At 47.3% G+C, this 19,992-nt stretch overlaps 8 protein-coding genes across 8 annotated transcripts; 2 read left to right on the top strand and 6 right to left on the bottom strand.

The window, feature by feature from the left end:
- Nucleotides 1-93: 93 nt before the first annotated feature.
- BDV37DRAFT_81696 (uncharacterized protein) lies at nt 94-1,355 on the bottom strand. Its single transcript, XM_032091277.1, has 3 exons — nt 925-1,355; nt 535-861; nt 94-469 (listed from the first exon to the last, which is right to left on the bottom strand). Exons 1-3 carry the CDS (start codon nt 938-940, stop codon nt 192-194), a joined length of 621 nt encoding a protein of 206 aa, XP_031947011.1. The 5' UTR covers nt 941-1,355; the 3' UTR covers nt 94-191.
- A 757-nt stretch (nt 1,356-2,112) lies between these two features.
- On the bottom strand, nt 2,113-3,030 carry BDV37DRAFT_278030 (uncharacterized protein; the record flags this gene model as incomplete). The annotated part of the gene is made up of 1 exon (XM_032085928.1): nt 2,113-3,030. The coding sequence occupies one exon, from the start codon at nt 3,028-3,030 to the stop codon at nt 2,113-2,115; it is 918 nt and encodes a 305-aa protein (XP_031947012.1).
- Nucleotides 3,031-3,812: 782 nt separating this feature from the next.
- On the bottom strand, nt 3,813-6,138 carry BDV37DRAFT_236657 (putative oxidoreductase, FAD-binding). The gene is made up of 2 exons (XM_032080629.1): nt 5,212-6,138; nt 3,813-5,161 (listed from the first exon to the last, which is right to left on the bottom strand). Exons 1-2 carry the CDS (start codon nt 5,687-5,689, stop codon nt 3,840-3,842), a joined length of 1,800 nt encoding a protein of 599 aa, XP_031947013.1. The 5' UTR covers nt 5,690-6,138; the 3' UTR covers nt 3,813-3,839.
- A 104-nt stretch (nt 6,139-6,242) lies between these two features.
- Nucleotides 6,243-7,835, top strand: BDV37DRAFT_236658 (uncharacterized protein). Its single transcript, XM_032080630.1, has 2 exons — nt 6,243-6,847; nt 6,908-7,835. The coding sequence occupies exons 1-2, from the start codon at nt 6,680-6,682 to the stop codon at nt 7,598-7,600; spliced, it is 861 nt and encodes a 286-aa protein (XP_031947014.1). The 5' UTR covers nt 6,243-6,679; the 3' UTR covers nt 7,601-7,835.
- BDV37DRAFT_236660 (mannose-1-phosphate guanylyltransferase) lies at nt 7,824-9,775 on the bottom strand. The gene is made up of 4 exons (XM_032080631.1): nt 9,537-9,775; nt 9,422-9,478; nt 8,170-9,339; nt 7,824-8,112 (listed from the first exon to the last, which is right to left on the bottom strand). The coding sequence occupies exons 1-4, from the start codon at nt 9,594-9,596 to the stop codon at nt 8,086-8,088; spliced, it is 1,314 nt and encodes a 437-aa protein (XP_031947015.1). The 5' UTR covers nt 9,597-9,775; the 3' UTR covers nt 7,824-8,085.
- A 1,063-nt stretch (nt 9,776-10,838) lies between these two features.
- On the bottom strand, nt 10,839-12,935 carry BDV37DRAFT_292765 (putative dynamin GTPase; the record flags this gene model as incomplete). The annotated part of the gene is made up of 1 exon (XM_032089246.1): nt 10,839-12,935. The coding sequence occupies one exon, from the start codon at nt 12,933-12,935 to the stop codon at nt 10,839-10,841; it is 2,097 nt and encodes a 698-aa protein (XP_031947016.1).
- Nucleotides 12,936-14,213: 1,278 nt separating this feature from the next.
- On the top strand, nt 14,214-16,311 carry BDV37DRAFT_81732 (lysine--tRNA ligase KRS1). Its single transcript, XM_032091278.1, has 3 exons — nt 14,214-14,503; nt 14,594-16,181; nt 16,250-16,311. Exons 1-3 carry the CDS (start codon nt 14,288-14,290, stop codon nt 16,258-16,260), a joined length of 1,815 nt encoding a protein of 604 aa, XP_031947017.1. The 5' UTR covers nt 14,214-14,287; the 3' UTR covers nt 16,261-16,311.
- Nucleotides 16,312-18,211: 1,900 nt separating this feature from the next.
- Nucleotides 18,212-18,972, bottom strand: BDV37DRAFT_236663 (uncharacterized protein). The gene is made up of 2 exons (XM_032080632.1): nt 18,734-18,972; nt 18,212-18,672 (listed from the first exon to the last, which is right to left on the bottom strand). The coding sequence occupies exons 1-2, from the start codon at nt 18,919-18,921 to the stop codon at nt 18,606-18,608; spliced, it is 255 nt and encodes an 84-aa protein (XP_031947018.1). The 5' UTR covers nt 18,922-18,972; the 3' UTR covers nt 18,212-18,605.
- Nucleotides 18,973-19,992: the final 1,020 nt, after the last annotated feature.

Consider the following 19,992-nt stretch of genomic DNA (forward strand, 5'->3'; position numbering starts at 1 on the left):
AGACAGTGACTTCAGTCCTTTCTTTCACATATCGAGTATTAGCATAGATAGAAGTATCATGCAATGATAATGGCCTCATGAATCATCAAACATATCCTGATAATATTCTCCCAATATCACACACACACAACCTCCTTCCTCACCCCGAAACTCCGCAGCCTACTAACATGACAAGCCACCACACGCCCCATCTAACCATACATACCATCCCACTCTTCCTCATCATCCTCGACTGGCTTCTTTCTCCTAGCCTCAGCCTTCTCCCTCTCCTGCTTCGCAAAATCCGTCCGATCCAGCGGACACGTCCCCCTCAACCTCAACCACGGCCGCACACACTCCAAATCAAAAAGATGCGTCGGATGGCACGGCAATCGCACAACAAGCGGATACTGGTCCTCCAAAAACGCATTTCCGCAAATCGGACAACTCTGCGACGGCTTTAATGACGCCTTAGGCACGCGGTCCAGAACTAACCAAACATCAGCACTAACCCAACCCCAACTTCAAAACAAAACTAGAGAGAAGAACACATACCATCGCAAAACTCCTCGCTAACACCCTCGACCTCCCGCGGGGGCGTCTCGGCCGAGCTCAGCAAGCTCTGAATCATCTGCGTCAGGAGGTCACTGTCACCTTCGCCGGTGGGTACGCTGTGCTCGCCATCGCGGCGCATCAGGTCGAAGGCTTCGGCGAGGGAGTAGAAGGCTGCGCTCACGTCGCGCGGGACGGGGACGGCATGTTCTCTTGTGCGAGCTTCGTCGGGGCTGATTTCGGAGAGGGCCGCGAAGAATGTGGAGAGGTCGGGGCGGCGGCGGTGGGTTGAGGGCGTTGCTGTGCCTGGGTCTGTTGTATTGTGTTCGACTGTTTTTTTTTTCTTTTGTTAGGGTTGCCTTTTTATTAGGTTAAGGGGAGGCGGGGTCGTACCTTCGTAGGTGGACATTTTGGTTGTTGGTATTGCACTTCGGTTCGAGGGGAGGGTTTGAGCTGACGAGGGGTGCGGGGTCAGGCCCGGGTTCCCTGGCGCTTTGGAGTCTTCGTTTGGGGAGATGGGTTTTGGTTTTGTGTGGGTAGTGTCGGGCGAAGGAGGAAAAGAGAGTGAATTGCAATGGGGTCTGGAGTTGTTATAATGCTGGTTGTTCGGTGAGGTTATGCGGAGGCAGCAGCCGATAACGCGTTTTGGTGGTTCGGTGCGGAGGTCGAAATTCTATTCAGGTATGGTCCATGGTCACAATGGGATTAAAGGTACCACATGACGTACTGGTAGCATAAACATACATACATATATCTATCTATCTTTTAGACCCCATTCAATATTCTTGATTCTGTTTGACCGGTAGACAAGAAGCTAATTAAACTGTACTCGAAATGGTTTGCGGTCAACTGGTGAGGTTAAAAGATTGATATTTATTGATGAACACCATAGTCTAAAACTTTATGCTGAACAGGGCCTCACCTGTAGTGTATCCGAGAAAATGGTCTTTAGGGGAAGACAGAAGTCCAGATCAAGCAATAGGAAAACACATTTAACTACTCATTCGTCCCACAGCGCGAAGTTAGCATGGCCGCCACATTAGCCTTATTGCTCAGGTCAATTTGGCAGACAACTGGGGTTGCAATTGGCGGTGCTATTATTGACAATCAACTCCCAAAGCATCTCTCTGCCGCAGTGTCGAAAGAGGCCACCAATCAGTTACAAGATCAAGCAATGAACTTGGTCACTTTGGGCGAGTTATTGAAGAGACTACCAACTGGCTCGTCTGAGGCAACTGAGATCTGACAAGCACTAGTTAACTCAAACCAGGTCATCTGGGTGGTAATGTGTAGCTTCGCAGGTCTCAATCTTATATTGAGCATCTTTATGAAAGAATTCGATATGAATTAGAGCCACGAGACGGAACAGGGAGTCGTACATACAGTACACAACCCTGCAACCAACAACAAGCTGGATAATCAGTAATTGACGCCTTAGAATGATATGTTTCTTTAGATTTTTGTCATTCATGAACTTTCGCCTACGCCCACCAGAATATGTTTGCGTATGACGTATAGTTCTAACCCTGCGCGATAGAGTAAGAAGAATCTGCGATAATATTAAGCGATCTTCCCCCTGCATTAAAGTCGGCTGCGAAGCCGCTCGCTTAGTACAGAGCTCATCAAATTAGGTTCCTTGCTTCTCCTTTTTGTCCAAAACGTCTTTATCTCCGCCCAATATTGATCAGCATGATCCCTCACCAAGGCACAGTGCGGACTATCCGTAAATGCAATACCCTCCACCGCACATCCCAGGAGAGATTTAGCCTCCCTCTGATGAGACTCAACATCCTCCCACCTAACTATTCGATCAGCTGTAGAATACAAGTATAACCTAGCAGCCGAGGCCCCAAAAACTTGAGGATCATTCAGCTGTTTCCGCAAGTCCCGCACAGAGCTCATCCATCCAGCCATCTGAAGGCCATTGATAAGACCCATAACAGGGTACAGTAACAATTTTCCTACCATTTGGCCTGGCAAAGAGCTCAAAAGAGAAAGCGCCGCAGCCTGATAAGCCCGGTCAAAGGATGTATCTCCGGGACAGCAATCGAAGATAACAACGCCGAGATATTTTCCGATCTCGAAGGAAGGGTGGTTCCAATCCGTGCATAGCGATATCGCTAGCTGGAGAGCAGTGTTACACCCGCCATGAGAGAAGATGTGCAGGAGAATAGAAGGGGGATTTCCCTTTGCTGTGGAGCTGTTCAATTGCCGAATCACGTCGCGGGCGGGGCCTAATCGCGCGTGGAGAACACTGAATGGAAGAGCACTAATTTCCAGTATGCGCGTAGTGATAAGTAGAATGGCCGAGTCGGGGTAGAGGGATCGATAGCCATTGATGTATTTTTGGATGCGCTGGGGTGTTGCGCCTCCGAGCCACGTACAGAGTGTTATCAGGGAAGGAGAGGCCGTCAGATTGTGATTGGGATGGGGATTTGACGGTTGATACAAGTAGATATCCTGGCCTATAGGCTGCAGGGGATGGAATCGGGATGTCATAGCTCGTTTTTGCTTTTGTGGTGGCTTAGTGATTGAAGTCTCGCCGCAATAGGGCAAGTGTTGGATAATATGTATCTGGTTGGGGGGAAGGTGGGGCTAAGAGCAGAGGGTTCTAGATTAATACTATTGTAGCAAAATATTAAATATATCAGAGTAGATGATGGGGAGCTAATTCTCCCAACAAATAGTAGTATAGATCGCGGTTGAACACCTGACTGAGGCGGCAGAAACAGTGCTCAAGAATGAATTGAGTTTGAGCCAGTCAATTCAGCCAGAGTCTGACAAAACAGATAACAGGGTGGGCAAAAGTAGGACAGGTACTATCCTTGCAAGCGGAACCAAGTCAGGTGAGATTCAAGCACTGAGGGATTTTAGTAATTAGATTTGTTTAGTTCATCTATTGAGGAGATTTGTTGCTTGAGCACCACCGACCCTGAATACGTTCCAAGTGAAACGCATGCTCTCAGTAGGTTAGCCAGGAATTGTCTGCCTAGAGGTTTGATGATAATATCTTTGAGTGGACAAAAAGCCAATGACGGTCAAAAGCGCTACAGGAAAAAATAGACTTAGTGCAACTCAGGCTAGCATGGCATGTTTTATTGAGGTTAGCGTACTCAGGCTACAAGCCCCTACTCAGTGATCAGCTCAGGACGCTCAGGCGTGCCCAGGTCTACAAAAGGTGGCGAGGGGTGGGTACTTCAACGGAAAGGGAAAGCCTTCGAGCTGTCACGGGTGTAGAAAATCCGGCATGTATGTGTCCTAAGATATACGGAAATGCGAGATCCTTCAACAAAATTTCACTATAGCTATCAATAATTGAAATCTTCATATACTATGTCTTTCCCGACAAGCCAATTCAACACTGAACTCTTCAAGGAAGGACCACCACAGAAGTACCACACATCTGCCCAGGACAAATCTAGATCTTTGGCTTCCATTCGGCGACGTTCAACTCGTGCTTCAGATGCGTCTAATGACGCCAGTTGCTCAGTAGCCTTCTCATCCTGTTGCTCAGGCCCAGTTATGAAAAGGCTTGTGACGTGCGGTAGTCGAGGGAATCGATTGAACGTATCCAAAACCAGACCGAGGTCGCGAATGGAAATAGACCATAGTAAACGTAAGTGACATATACCAATACCTGGGAGTTGTGCGAGAAGTGGCGTAATTCCGATACCCCCGGCGATAAAAGGAAGTTTGTCATGCTCGCTTGGTGCTTTCAAATAGAAGTCACCGCCGAAGCCTTTCAAAGGTACCTCCAAACCCGCTCGCTCGTTGGTTCTGAAAAGGTAATTGGTTACATTACCGTGCTTCCGAGCAGTTATCTCAAACTCTGTAGAGCGGTTATGTACTGGATACGATGAGATTGTGAAAGTTCGGACATAGTCATCGTTGATACTCGATGGATCGTCATCTTTCATGTGGCTATACCCCATGTCCAACTCTTCTTGGAATGAAAGGGTAGCATATTGCCCAGGCACCCATGCCCCAATCTTAGACGGATCTGATATTTGGAAACGGAACCGGCATATTGTCGGGGTAAGTAATTCTTTCTTTACCAACATAGCTGTAACAGATGACTTTTCATCTCCTATAGCAGCAGGGCTAGCCTTTTCTGTGGCTAAATATCGTACACTTGGATTGTATGGAGATTTTGCTCCTGCAACGCCTCGAAATGCTAATGATTTCTCTACATACCGCGCTGCGGTGACAGTCACTCTCACGGCCAGGTTTGATCGTGGAAGGAGAGCGGCGGCCTCTTTCCCCACGAAGATCTCAGTTTGTCCGGTGAGGTATAATGCATTTCCTGTTTCAAAATCCGGAAAGACAAAACCTGCTAAAGGCGTTGTTTGAAGATTGCCTAAGGTTTGGTACAGGCGATTCCCGGAATATTCTGGGTAAGCAAATACGGCTCCATTGGGTTCATTGGATATAACACGGACAAAGCCTGCAGGTCCGCCACGGATGTTGGTATCCATATCCACATCTCCATGTCGTGAGGATATGAACAGCGTGTCTGCACGGTCAAGGAGCTTCAAAGCACTGGAAGGAAGTTGTGCGGACTCGGAGATGAGCCTTGGAGTAGGCAGAGTTGGAGTAATGTTTCTAATATTTATATACTTGGGGCAATTGCCTGCAGTTGTAAGCACCTCATGGCTATAGTCTTCTAGATTCAATCCTTACCAAGACTTGCTTCTATTTGCACAAGTAATTGCGCAATCCCTACCCCGCTGGAGTCAGCCTGGCTCTTTTCGCCCAGTTGTATCGATCCACTGATTTTCCTCCCAAAAAGCTTTGCTCTTTTGCGGGTCGCTAGATCGACAACTAAGCCGGAAACCAACTGCCCGGACTCCCCTGAGTTGTCATGTAGCAGTATATCTGCTAGAGGGTCATGTCTGATGTCAACAGGAGTCTTAACCTCAATCTTCGATTGGGAAGTTGGCTTGGCGAAGCCTACTTCACCACCCCAAAGCGTTGTCCAAGGTCGTCCCTCTCGATCAACGGCACCAATAGCAAGCAAAGGCGAGTTTAAGAGCATATAAGATGCCCCATAACTTAGAGCAGGCACTGTGGGGTTACTGAGAGGAGGGATATGAAACAAATTGCGCATTCGTATCTCGCCATCATGCCAGGGAAGGGTATTAGTTAGGAGGGATGCCATTGATTGATGTGTTGATGTTATAGAAAGAAGAACAGAATTCTCATGATGAAATATAGATCATTGACACCAATGTGACAATGTCAGAGATACCGTGGAGACACGAGAGCTTTTGTACTAATTGATATTGACGAGCCTGACTGGATTGGTCAGCATCTGATACTAGACCATTGACTAATGAATAACTAGTTAGTTTAGTACGAGTGTGACATAACTAAACAAAAGACTGGATGGCATCATTTTCATCAACTTCAAAAGAGATGAATAATCGTCTCCAAATACCGACGGCTGGGCAGGCGGGGAAGAAGTTTGCTCTGTTTGACCGCAGTGTGGCAGTTGGACCGCAATGGGATGCCTAAGAGGTTCCTGAGATGTCATGTGATTGTGGACCTGGAGTAGAGAGGACAATGGCGATTGTTCAGTTCAGGATTCGCATGTTTGCATTTGATCCAGAAAACTCAGCCCAAGCTGGCACATTCCTCAGAACGGTCAAATCGGTACTTGTTTTTGAATGACCGTTTGAAAGACTAGGGGCAAAAACCACCTCAGCAACAGTCGTCATCGTATTTGACTATGCCACTAGTGGACTCCAACCTTGTGGTTGGCTTCTTTCTTTAGCAACACCCGCAGTGGAGCCAAAAGATCGGCCACAGACGAGGCTTTGCATTGCGACGCCTGTCCGGATCAACAACCCACAGCCTTTCGCTTGTTGGGCATTTTCTGTTTTTCTCCCTTGTTGATTTGCATTTTCACTTTCTTATTTACTCCCATTAATATTCCTTCTTGCGGGTTCAAGAAATATCAAGAAAAAATTTATTCAACCACCATCCCTCACGTGTGGTGGCACTGATTGACGACAAGTGGATCTCCGTTTTGTTTATCATATCAACATCCATACATATCATCCCCCACACGAGCCAAAGAATTAATTAATATCGATCGATTACTTCTTGATCCAAGCGCATCACCACCCCGACTTGAACAGATATCAAGATGCGATCCAAACCCACATCCGTGAAACCATCGGCGTACCCTGCAATACCATTTCATGCCATCCGCGCTGTGGGCTTTATCTCTACTCTGGTCGTCGGCATCATTCTAGCCGTCTTCATCTACAACCTCCATCAAGGTGGCTTCAAACTTCCTTGGGCATTCCTGGTTGTAAGTCTCGCATGGCAACCCACAGCCTCAAGAGATGTAACTAATATAAGCACATTCTAGCTACTAATCGCCGTTATCCTTTCCCTTCTTAACTACGTCCTAACTACCATAACCCACTGCTGCTATGGCCTCTCACCGCGCCTATCACTCCTATCGAATACGATCTGTCTCCTTCTCTGGCTCATTTCCCTCGGCCTCTTGAGTTGGAGCATGTCCCAAACGATCCTGACCACCTGCAATGCCACATACTGGGCTACTTCTACCGGTATCACCGTTTGCCGGATATACAAGGCATTGTTCGCCTTTACAGTCCTGGCAAATATTTCTTATATCGCCGCTATCGCCCTCGATGTTATCGTACGCAGACGCCAGACTCGTCTGGGTGAGTACGACCCCATGGCCAGCAACGTGGCCTTGAACGATTACAAGATGCACGATCGCAGCAGCAGTGCTTTGTCGGGAGGCATGGGCCCTTATGGTGGACTCGATGAACAGCATCCCGCTTTTCGCTCGAATAATCACCCGGATGAAGTCTACAGTGACATCCCTGCTCCGGGTAATTATTCCGGTCAGACGATGCCCCCGCCTGTATATGGCGCCAGTTCCAATCTTGAGCAGCATCATGGTGGTGAGGCGCAGGATTATTATCAACCGACGCCTACTCGTCCCCGTGTCCGATTCAGCACTTATGGGCATGACGGGTACGGCCATCCATCGGAACAGACGCATTATGATCCTGCGGCTTATAGATGAACTCTTGTGGTTTACACCCTTATCCAGATGGAATTGTACAGTATTGGGGCTGTCTGCTTACGACCGACATAGTATGTGTCGATTATACTCAACTTGATCTGATGTGTTACGATCTTGCAGTGAAGGGGTCATACTTGTTTTTGTCAGGGCGTAATAGGTGTACTATTTATGTTCAAGATGTCCTTTTTATCAACCTTAGTGGTCATGAATCATGCCGGATTGGATAATCATTGTACTATTTCTCTAAATATTTTTTTTTTCTCGGAGAAGCAACCGTAGTCTAGAGCACAATATTGGGCTTGACCATATGAACCACGTAGTCAATACTAATGAGGGCAAACAAAGTCCATGGCTTGCCAGAGGTATAGTTCATAACGAGTCAGGCTAATGTAGGAAATTATATTAAATTCAACATATAGGAGGAAAAGTATGGACCACAATGTATGTTCACGAGACCACCCAACGTTACCCGATTCCACGTAAGTTTACATAATGACCTCGTTGGCGACATCCTGTATATGTGGTCAGTTGCGTTAAGAGAATATTTCACAGATAGAAGAGGCACTTACACGCTTGAGTTCCTTGTACGGCAGGCAAACACAGTTTTGCACCCGTACTTCGTCACCAACGGCACATTCCTTACCCAGGATGGTGATGCTCTGTACCTTGACGCCGTGCTTCACGATGCTGGTGGAATGCGTTCCATTCGCAATAGGGGTACCCTCGACACGGGCCCAGGCACCGACACGGCTGCTCCATCCTATGATCGAGTGCATCACACAAGCGTCATGCTTGATCTCAGCATCCTCGAGCACAATCGAGTCCTTGACACGGGCTCCCGCACCCACAATCGCACGGGGACCAATCGAAACATTGGGTCCCAGCTTCGCTGTGGGATCCACTGTTGCGGAGGGGTGGATGAAGACTGGGGGAACAATGGTCGCGGAAGGAGGGGTAAGTTCGTCGGATTGGGCCTGGAAGGCCTTCTGGAGGTAGAGAGCGTTGGCAGGGACGGCTGAGCCGGCAGTCTTAATCTGGCGCCAGAAGTCTTTCGTTTCGTGGACGAAAAAGCGATTGCTGTCGGCAAGGTCTGACAAAATGTCCTGCTCCAGGCGGAGGACTTCGCTCTTCTCCGTGTCTTCCTCGGCAGCGATGAATGACGATTCTAGATTCTCAGAGGATGGGTAGGATACCAGACGGGGCCTGGTTGTGCGGCGTTTGATGGCACTGCGGATGGAAGGGAAAATGCACTCGGTCGCAAACAGATATACACCGCAGTTAATCAGGTTGGAGATATGCGATTCGGGTTTCTCGACATAGTGAAGCACTCGCTTGGTATGCGAATCGGAAACTATACATCCGAAGTTGGTGGCGGCATCATTGTTCACCCTGGTTCCAAGAATGACAGCCTCTGCATCCTTCTCCTCAAACAGCCTCAGCATCTCCCCAAGCGGGAAAGAGCAACAGACGTCGGCATTAAGTACGAAGATGCGCTCCGGTTTGCCCTTGAGGATGGCATCACGGAAGTGGTAGAGACCGCCAGCGGTGCCTAGAGATGTGTATTCTCGCAGATATTGAATGCGGAATTGGGGGAACTCCTTGGCGGAGTCTTTGATGAAGTCGCGAAAGACTGTTTCATCGTAGTAGCCGACGAGGTACACATCTCGGATATCGGGGATTTTGGCGAGGGCTTTGAGGCCGTGATAGATGATAGGATGTCCGGCAACTTCGAAAAGAGGCTAATGGTAGATCACATCACTCGTTAGCACATGCTCGGAGATTATTCAGGGGTCATGGGAGATCAACGGAGGGGCCACTAACCTTGGGCACATCGAGGGACAGAGGTCTGAAACGGGTTCCTCTGGATGGACCGCCGACCTAGCAGTAAGTCATGTCAATTACAGCCATTTGGCGACCGGCTTTCTGCAGTACATACTAAGATAATAGCCTTGGTGGAGGCCACGTTGGTATGTTCCCGCATTGGTACTTGAAGCATTGGGAAAACAACAGGTGGGGTGGGGGATGTAGTGGGTATCAAAAGGTAAGTTTGGTGATGTCGCAATGTAGAAGGCTGTGAGGATAGCAAGTGATACTGAACATGCAAAAAGGAAGGTGAGTAAGGATAAGGATACAGTAGAAAGGTTTCTCAGGGCCGGAACTTTCTTGGGCCTGAATACTAATGATGTACGGGGTCCCGTCAGGAGAAAGAGAGCCTAAAAGCGGATATTCCATAAATAACTTGGCAGTAAAAATTCACCGCTTTCGTCCGCTGGATAGCTTCATTCCTTTTTAGGACATTATTACCTAGGTCTGTGTTTGATTAGTCAAAGTGTATACTCCAATTGTGATCTGCAGCTCTGCAGTGATGAGGAGAGTAGGTAATAACTGGTCTTAAGCTCTTTCGTGAATATAGTGGTGAATGTACTGCCGAAATTGAACCAGTGAGGGTTTCCCTCACCACTACAGTAAGCCAGTGACATTCGGATAATCCATGGTAAGCCTCAGCAGGTGTGGGTATGTTTGAAAAAGTGTTAGTACATAGGCTTGCTATCATTCTAACGTGAGAGAAATTGATCTAGGTAAATACATTGACATCCAAGGATGATAAGCGACCATAGAGTAAGGCGTCTGCAGAAAGTACCCTCATCTCCATTAGCATATGCGACTGTATTATGCGACGCTGCAGCCCTATCAAGTTACTCCCGCTGTATTTTCACCTCCATCGTGATCCAGCTATATCTTCAGTAGTGTATTCAACTAAACTACATCGTTTGATTCGAACGAACGGGCAACCGCACATATTTCACAAAATCCTTCTCAGCAGTCTTTTCCAAGCATACAAGAAGCAGGATACACAAGAAAAGCTACGAATCAGGTGTCCTACCAGATTAATGACCTAGTGTATGTTCAACTATATGCCTCTGGGAGGCTTTTCCGGAGTTTGGGATCTGAAGACCAAAGGTACCGTGAACTTTTCATCGTCTTCCTCTTTTTTGATCGCCGAGAGCCACTCTTGCGCTTGTGTGATCTTTTTCTTTTCCTTGATTAGGTATTGGCGTCGACGTTGGCGTTCAAGGTCTGGAGCCATGAGCTCTTGGCATCTTTCCAGTGACATACCATCTGTATCTGAAATATGTAGCTCTTTTCGATAACTGAGATGAGCTCCTCTCGGCACTTTGAAAAAAGCCTGGTATGAATACCCTGACAGGTGGAATCGACGAATCGTGAACAGGCTACCTCATAGTAACCCCGAGTGGACTATGAAGTCAATGTCTGTGCAGAGTGTTAAGAGTGACAACAAGCTTACCGCCATCATCTTTACTTCTTGGAAAAACTTGTCCGGTCCAAGTTCAGCTGTTGTCAGCTTTTTGAGCTCCGCTGCCTTTCTCGTGTCATTTTCTGGACACTTTCCCTGAAGTTCGAGGTATAAATCGGCTCTAGCCAGGTGGCGCCGAGTACTTAGAAAGTGATGCGCATCCCTGGTGGCATGTTCAAGCTGTGCTGTAGCCATAGTAAACGGTTTGTGATATTCGATATTGTAATTATCAACAGCGTATTTTGTATGCTTCTCCTGGAGTTCTCCAAGGTATTTCTCGATAATCTTTTTCAATTCCCTGAACAGAGTCGTCTGATAGTACTGAGAAAATACTTCCCTGAGCTGCTTCAGCAGCATTTCTTTGACTAGATTATGCGTCGCCTTGAGAAAAACTAGCATTGGCCCATCCCAATGCTGGACACTCAGCTGCCGGAGCATCTCGAGGGCCTTTGGATCTGCTTGGTCGGGAATTCCAGCACGGCATGAGTCCTCATTAATTTCACGGATGTTTTCCCAGGTAAAAATTCGAGCAGGTTGGACGAACTGATTGAAGTGATTGGTAAAGTATCCAGAAGGTCCCGGTTTCGGCACCTGCGGATCTGGAGGGGCACTGGGCGACTTGCGCTTCACTGATCGTGGTGCTGATGTCATTTCACAGTCCGAATCTCCGTCGGGTTGTATTGGAAAAGATGTTCGATCCGACTGTGACAAAAGCGACACTGTTGGGCGTGTTCGGATCAATATCGCTCTAAAGTCCTGCGCTATATGCCCCCAGATCTTCAGCAGAGGGTATTCCGAAGAACCCCCTTCAAAATTAGCGCGAATTCTGTCTCCCAGATCATAAAGAAGCCTGCATAAGATGTATAGAACATTTGCAGAAGGTGGATCAGGGATCTCTTTAAGCTCTTCATTGATACGAGTGGCCTTAGTGTCAATTTGTTCAATTATCCCTGGAAGGCAACCCTGTATCTGCTCTAGAAGAAGACTTGAAAGCGATGTTTGAAGGCGGCGCGTTCCAAACCTATCTTGGTAGGGTGATAGCTCTTCAGCTGTCCAGGGATGTGAAGCAAAGAAGTCGTCCTCCTCTTCTCGGGCTTGGGAATGTTCGATCGATGGGTCCGGGTTATTGCGAACAATGTAGTAGCCATGTCCAAGTTTGAATTTGTAGCCCTCTAAGATATCTACCCATTGTGAATATGATTCGCCTGCCTGTATTCTATCCGGCTTTGTCAGTACACCTAAGGTGCGTTGGTGAGCACCGCGCACGTTTCGCATGATGCGTGCTGCGCTGGAGTTTGTGGCGTCATCCGTCATGGGCAAAGTCAATAAAACGATACAGTTTTGCTGTGAGATGTACTCCTTGACTAGGTTCTCAATGAGCGAGATAAGGTATCTCTCTTCGTCCAACTCGGCCTGGCTAATGACGCCAGGGAGATCATAGAAAGATAAATTGGGAAAGTCGGGTGCTGAGATGTCAAGACGCACAATGTTAGGCGAGAACTTGACTTGGTAATGCGTATTGGTTCCTGCATTCTCTCCTGGAATATATTCTCTGGAAGACTGTCCTGGATTCAGAATCGCAAGTTGGGCCCACTTAATGGCTTCCTGAACTTGGTCCTTGTCGGACAGGGTGATGAAGTGTTCATCCTCCTGATCTTGTTCGATCCATGGACCAAGTGGCTGAGCTTTTCTGGGAGTTCTAAACTTTCGCGATCCATCGTACATATACCTTCGTGATAGATAGATCTGACATGCCCAAGGCTGGCCGGGCTCGCTCTCAGAGAGATTTATTTCCATTGGACACCTAGTACAAGTACCAGCGCTTCTGGGAACCTTTATCTCAGACATTCCTTCTATGAGTGAACTCTTGCCCGTACTTTGGTCTCCTATCACACAGATCTTGGGTAGAGCAATTCGGTTATCCTCTATGCCAATATGGCGGAGATCTTGTATCTTCCGGACCAGAGCCTTCATGTCCCGTGCGATCACCTGGATCGCCTTATTCTCTAATGACCTCATTTTGGATGGAGAGTCCTGAAGGATAGCTAATGAATTTGTTAGCCTGTATATCCACAAGTAGAGGGATGCTGATATACTATCTGTCGTAGAGTAGCTAGGAGTTCCCAGCTGCGACATCTTCGACGTCCCTAAGGCTACTTTCTCGTGCTGAGAGATCAAGATAAGGTGGTGACAAGAGTAACACTCGATAAACAGGGGATAGCCAGGTGTAAGTAGACATGAGAAGTGAGAAATAACAAAGGAGGGGGTCAACCAGGTAAAGTGAATGTTTCATACAACACAAGGGGTCAGGTGAAGGCAGAAGGAGTAAGTCACCAGGGGAACGTAGACATACTCTACATTGAAAACCGTGGAATCATGGAATTATAAGCTTTACAAGAGCCATCTGAGGTCCTAGGATAGTAGGCTTTGTACCATCAACTTGCCTAGGCTTTGTATCTTGTTTCTGCTTCATTCCACTGCTCTCAGTATCTCCTTTTATTCAGGTCTTCTTAGGTTCTGTAGACATTATCCAATAAACATTTACACAAACCTATCCAATGCTACTAACTGCTATTCTGAGATTTATTGCCTCCAATACTACAAATAGTGTTTGAAGTCGCTTTGTTAACTGAGATGCACCTGTAGCCATGTTGAAGCTAGGCCTATGTATCAACAACTAAACCAGTAGAGCCTATTGAAATATTTTTTCAAACATGCCATCCTACCTATGCTTGTTTGACTTCCCTATACAATGCAAGCATTGTCAAAGACATACAAAAACCTGATACTAGGTAGTAGTTGTATGTCCCGCTTAATATAGACTATATAAATAATTACAATATATTTCAGGTCACGACTACATTTTGAATAAAACAGTAAAAGCACTCATACCAGAGATTCAATGCCAAGTAATAGTGATATTTATTTTGATTCCTCTTTTTTACTTTTCTGTCCCTTCTTTGCAACAGTATTCTCCTTTTAGAGATATCTTGCGCTCCCCCTCTATCTATGGAGGGGCAAAGAAAACCCCACCTGGGTGCCCTAAGCCCTAAGCCCTCGAGTCAATATGGTAATCATAAATGACTACGAGATGATGGCTTTAGTTTCAGGAGACAGTTCAGGTAGAAAGCCGTCAATTATATATGTATACTAAGAGTATTTTATAAGAAGCCCAGGTGTAAAGAATATTATGACTCATAGGAATTGTAGGATGTCATTGATTCTTAACGTGGGGTAGTTAATGACCCAATGAAAAAAAGTTGTGATTCCCGCCCAAAATTCTTTGGCTCACCCACCGAACCTCCGTCGTCTCTTTTATCCTCACTCTTCTCCGTTGGAAGATCTCAGAGCGACAGGCCATTTAATCCACCATGTCGGAACCCAATGCAGTTAAGGAGGCTGAGGCCTCCATGGCCAACCTCTTGCTCGACGAAGTCACTGGCGAGAAGGTTTCTAAGTCCGAATTGAAGCGCCGCCAGAAGCTCCGTGAGAAGGAAGCCAAGAAGAAGGAGAAGGAGGCTGCTGCCCCTCCGAAGCCCGCGAAGAAGACCTCTGCTGAAGAGGACGAGGCCAACTTGACTCCCAACGTAGGTTTTTTGCTCCTGCTATATGAATGACTGTGTAGTGACACGCCGAATTTGTCGACCGCTAACCCTGGGCTTTTAACTTCTCTTTAGCAATACTTCGAAATCCGCAGCAAGAGAATCAACAAGTTGCGCGAGACCAAGCAACCCGACCCCTACCCTCACAAGTTCCAAGTCACCGATGACTTGCGCCAGTTCCTCAAGGACTACGAGCATCTCGGAAAGGGTGACCAGCTGCCCGACAAGACTGTTCGTATCGCCGGTAGAATCTACACCAAGCGTTCCTCCGGCGCCAAGTTGATTTTCTACGACATCCGCGCAGAGGGTGTGAAGGTGCAAGTAGTGTGCCAAGCTCAGAACGCTGCCGGCGATGTCTCCTTCGAGGCTCAGCATGAGCATCTCCGGAGAGGTGATGTTGTTGGTATTGTCGGCTTCCCTGGTCGCAGTAACCCCAAGAACCGCCCCGATGGTGAGCTGTCTATCTTCGCTTCTGAGATCGTGCTTTTGGCTCCTTGCTTGCACGCTATCCCCTCCGAGCACTATGGTTTCCAGGACAAGGAGCAGCGCTTCCGTCAACGTTACCTTGACTTGATCATGAACGACCGCTCGCGCAATGTCTTCGTCACCCGCTCCAAGATTGTCTCATATATCCGCAACTTCTTTGACACCCGCGACTTCGTCGAGGTCGAAACCCCTATGATGAATGCCATCGCCGGTGGTGCGACCGCCAAGCCCTTCGTCACTCACCACAACGACCTCGACATGAACCTGTTCATGCGTGTGGCTCCCGAGTTGTACCTGAAGATGCTCATCGTTGGAGGCCTTGAGCGTGTGTATGAAATGGGTCGTCAATTCCGTAACGAAGGCATTGACCTTACCCACAACCCCGAATTCACGACTTGCGAGTTCTACTGGGCTTACGCCGATGTCTACGATGTCATGAACCTGACTGAAGAGCTGGTCTCCGGCCTGGTGAAGCACGTCACCGGCGGTTACGAGACCGTTTTCCATACCCAGTCTGGCGAGGAATACAACGTCAACTGGAAGGCTCCCTGGCGCCGCGTGGAGATGATCCCAGCCCTCGAGGAGGCCACTGGTGAGAAGTTCCCGTCAGGTGACCAGCTGCACACCGCTGAGACGGGCGAATTCCTCAAGAAGGTGCTGAAGAAGACCGGCGTTGAGTGCTCTCCCCCATTGACCAACGCTCGTATGCTTGACAAACTGGTCGGCGAGTTCATCGAGGAGACCTGCGTCAACCCAACCTTCATTACCGGCCACCCCCAGATGATGTCGCCTCTTGCCAAGTACCACCGCCAGAACGTGGGTCTCTGCGAGCGTTTTGAGGCCTTCGTCTGCAAGAAGGAGATCGTCAACGCATACACTGAGTTGAACGACCCCTTCGATCAGCGTCTCCGTTTCGAGGAACAGGCCCGCCAGAAGGACCAGGGTGACGACGAGGCTCAGCTCATCGACGAGAACTTCTGTACTAGCTTGGAATATGGTCTGCCCCCCACTGGTGGTTGGGGTATGGGTATCGACCGTTTGGTCATGTTCCTCACCGACAACTATAGTATCAAGGAAGTCCTTGCTTTCCCCTTCATGAAGGAAGACAAGTCGGCAGCCGAGACCAAGACCGCCGCCGAGGTGGTTGGTATTGAGCCCCAGCCGGAGGAAGGAATTCGTAAGTCTTTGCTCCATTGAAATGCTACTTCTAATTGAAAGAGTACTAACATTTCATGTTATGTCTAGCCCACAAATAAATTTATGAACTATATGGGATGATGGTTTGTTGACGACTTTTTGTTCTGCACGTTTAATTCAATGTCAATGAAGGGATGCATAAGATCAGGATAACCAATACCTCAGAATAGAAAGAAGAGTATGAGTAACTTGAGCGTTTCGCTTCTCTTGTAGTTCAACATAAGACATACAGTGGACACATACTGGACCTCATTTGCTTCCCAGTAGATTGAGACATATCGGAGCATTCGGACTACTCTTACACCACTCAAAACATACAAACCCGCCTGATCACAATTCTTCACTGCTCTCCAAGTAAACCCTTTGCAGATAGACCCATGCCTTCTGAGTGGTTCTTGTTCAGCCAAACCACTATACTCTATAACAATCGTCAAGTCGACTTCTGCCATCTTCCAACAAGCAAAGAAGGAGAAGATCAAATAATCATAAGAAACTACAAACATCACATATCAATTCTTCTAACTCTCAAATATAATACATTTCAAACTCTTCAAAAACTTGTTCTTATCTCCATCCCGGTTCATACGAGAATCATCCACCGATATCAGGAAGCAGTTTAGCTTAATCGTTCATAGGCTCCAACACGTCTTTTGTTCTTATCCTTTGTTATATTACAGTGAATTTTCTCATATGCCCAGTGACATCATAGCCACGCCTACCATTCATTGACCCATTCAGAAAAGGATAATCAAGGACATCTGGACAGAGGTACATATAGCCATGACCAGATACCAGCACTCAAACCACTACATACCTTGTTTCATATCATACAGCGATCTGTATACTGTAGAATCAATTGTGACTGTGTTTTCATAGGAGTATTGTATGTCGAGATGGGAAACGGCCAAGTGCGTGAAAAGATAAGACGTCACTCAGAGTGAATTGCTAGCAACCAGAGCATACAAGAACTCACGGGGTCTTTCATCTGATGCAAAACATTTCTGCTCAATCTTTACATTTCAGTATCTCTATTAGCATCAATATCTACACCTTCTTTTCTTTCCCAATACATCAAGTATCTACAGATCCTATATGTAATTGTGCTTACAAAGTTGTAAATCCTAGTTTGTTCATCTGTGTTGCTCCACTAGTTGTACTTCCTGTGTCTCAGGTAATTTTATCTTTATCCCTTATTTGTTTTGACCTTCTGAGGCTTCTTGACGGGACTGACGACGTGTGATTAGACAGCTGTCTCTGATACATTTATCAGCATGATGGATAGAGACGAGACGGGTGACAACAATGATCTTTTCAGACAACTCCGCTATCTCCCCCCTCCTCAGACAAACCAGTATCATCAGACCAGCCAGCATCTATTCCACCCCCAACCTATAAGACCTGCTGTTGGCCCAGCTTGTTTGGTATGTCATTCTTCAACAACAGCGGTTGGTACTCTCATGACTGTAACATTCTGACAATTTGATAGAGGCAGAGCACAGACCCCAATGGAGCAATAGATTCTTTCTCCCTTCACGAAAGCTTGTTCGGACAGACAGAGTTGAGCCCCGGCGGTAGACACTTCACCACTATCGAGGGCCAGTATCTTCATAGACCTGCGCCTCGCTTTCCAAACGAGTATGTGAATTGGCGTTTCGGAGACCCCATTCCCTTAGGCTGGAGAGTCACTGTGACGCCTCGCGTCGTGAACAGTCCTCGTCCTGAGCAGCATCACATCTTAGTGCCCGATACTGAAATTGTTGAGTCCTATGAGCGTCGTCGGGATCTCTCCCCGTCTTTCTTGTTGTGTCCACGGCCAGATCGCACCGTGATAGAGCATGCAGCGATCCTACACAACATGAGGAATTCTGAGCTGGAACCTGTCACAGTTGAGAACCCTAAGATAGTATCCAGACCAGAAAGTGCCCGTGAGGACACTATTATGGATTTTGGTGGCCCTCGCGAGCAGAGTCCCCCTGAAGAGACAACCGTCCCAGAGACCACCAATGAGCCGGGCGACATGCCCCAGTTTCCTATGCCTGTAATTGGGAAGGAAGTAATGCTATGTGAGTTCGAGGAGTTAGCCATCCATACGGCGAAATGTGACATTTGCAACAAGCGCAATTCTTCCGGAATGTCTCGCTGTCTGACCTGCGGCTGGCAGACTTGCAACCCGTGCACAATTGCTCGTGGTTATTTTCGCACTCACCACGTCAACGGCAATATTCACACTGGTCCCACTAGCCAGGACAATCTAGATGCTGCTGCTGAGGAAATCTTGAAAACGAAGAAGAAGAGCAGTTCGCCTAAGAAGAAGAAAGGCTCTAGGAATACCAGAAAATCCAAGAAAGGTCGTCCGACTAAGAATAAAACTCCGAAGAAAACTCCGAGAACGCCTTCGAAGTCCTCACTTGTGCCTAACAAAGCAGATCCTGACCAGGAGGTTTCTGCAGAGGAGGTTAGTGGTTCCGAAAGTGCGTTAAATCTTGCTTGTGGCTAGAGTAAGAAGATCTGTTATACTGACCCTCAGATCAGACCGTAAGAAACGATGCAATGAGGATGTATGGGACGTAGATTCTATTCTTGATGATGACGCCACAGAGTATCTGCCGGAGAAAGACCAGTTCGAGGAGGAAGAGACTGATAGTTGGAGTCCTTTGAATGTCCCTTTGAGTCAGGGTAGTCTGCACAGTCTGGATCTCCGGCAAGTCCAACGAGGACATGAAGCACGACACTTGAACAAGTTCAGTGGCAGAAAAGTTGGAACTACGAAGGAGGCTGATGATGACACGACTACGACTAAATCGAAAGCCTCGGGGCAGCAGACTAAAGCCCAGGCTTACTGTCGGAAGCAGCCAGGAAGATACTCTCGTTTGTGATTGGGTATCAAGTTGAAACGATAGTCAATAAAGAATGGATTCACCATGGGCTGACAACTCAGCACAAACACGTTAGCATACCCCAATCTCGCTTATTCCTCACTCCAGGATTGTTGCTTTTGACTGTGGTCTACAGTTACTGATCTTGATGAGTTAAGGACAACCTGATGATCACAATGGGCCAAAATGGCTATTATAACCGGACGTAGAAATGGTTAGTTATTGTGATAATCTGGGATACCTTTATCCTATGCCCTATTACACTGGACTACTACACTTACTCTTCCTGACCTTATCCTGTGGTATTAAGCGTTTGTTTGTTTCATATTAACAGCAATATCCCGTTCCTGATAAGCCATGTAACTTGTTTATCTGTTTGTACATCTTTTCACGAATCAGCGTTTGTTTTCCATGTCGGGCCTGGAGAGACGTCTTGAACATCCGAAACATAACGCAGACCCATTCAATAGGGTAATCACTCTGCTAGTCCTGTTTGATATCCAAGCTGCGTAATTGAGATTTCCGCTCCTTGCCGCCGTGCAGTAAACAAAATTTGGATAGTTGAGGACAGTACGGTTCTTTAAGCTAGAGAATTTCCGGGGGATGGTGTTAAACATATCATACGATTGAAACTTGCATTATATAATACTTTTACTCATTCTTGGTATTTCTCAACCCATATGAGGATAGATGTGGAGAGCAGGTTTTCCTGTCACTTAAACTCTGTGGATTTCCCATGCAGCACAATCTGAGAGCGGATGGATATGTATCAACCTGTTTAGAGCTCCAGTGGAGGTAGCAGGGCTGGTATTGCAGCGAACGACCGGCTGGATATCACTCTCAGAACAGCTAGTAGGCTCTTGCTACCTCATAGACCGGCGAGCGTTAACCGGGAATTATGTTTAGAGGGAGGGA

The sequence above is a fragment of the Aspergillus pseudonomiae genome (genome assembly GCF_009193645.1).
Source record: "Aspergillus pseudonomiae strain CBS 119388 unplaced genomic scaffold BDV37scaffold_2, whole genome shotgun sequence".
NCBI classification, from domain to species: domain Eukaryota; kingdom Fungi; phylum Ascomycota; class Eurotiomycetes; order Eurotiales; family Aspergillaceae; genus Aspergillus; species Aspergillus pseudonomiae.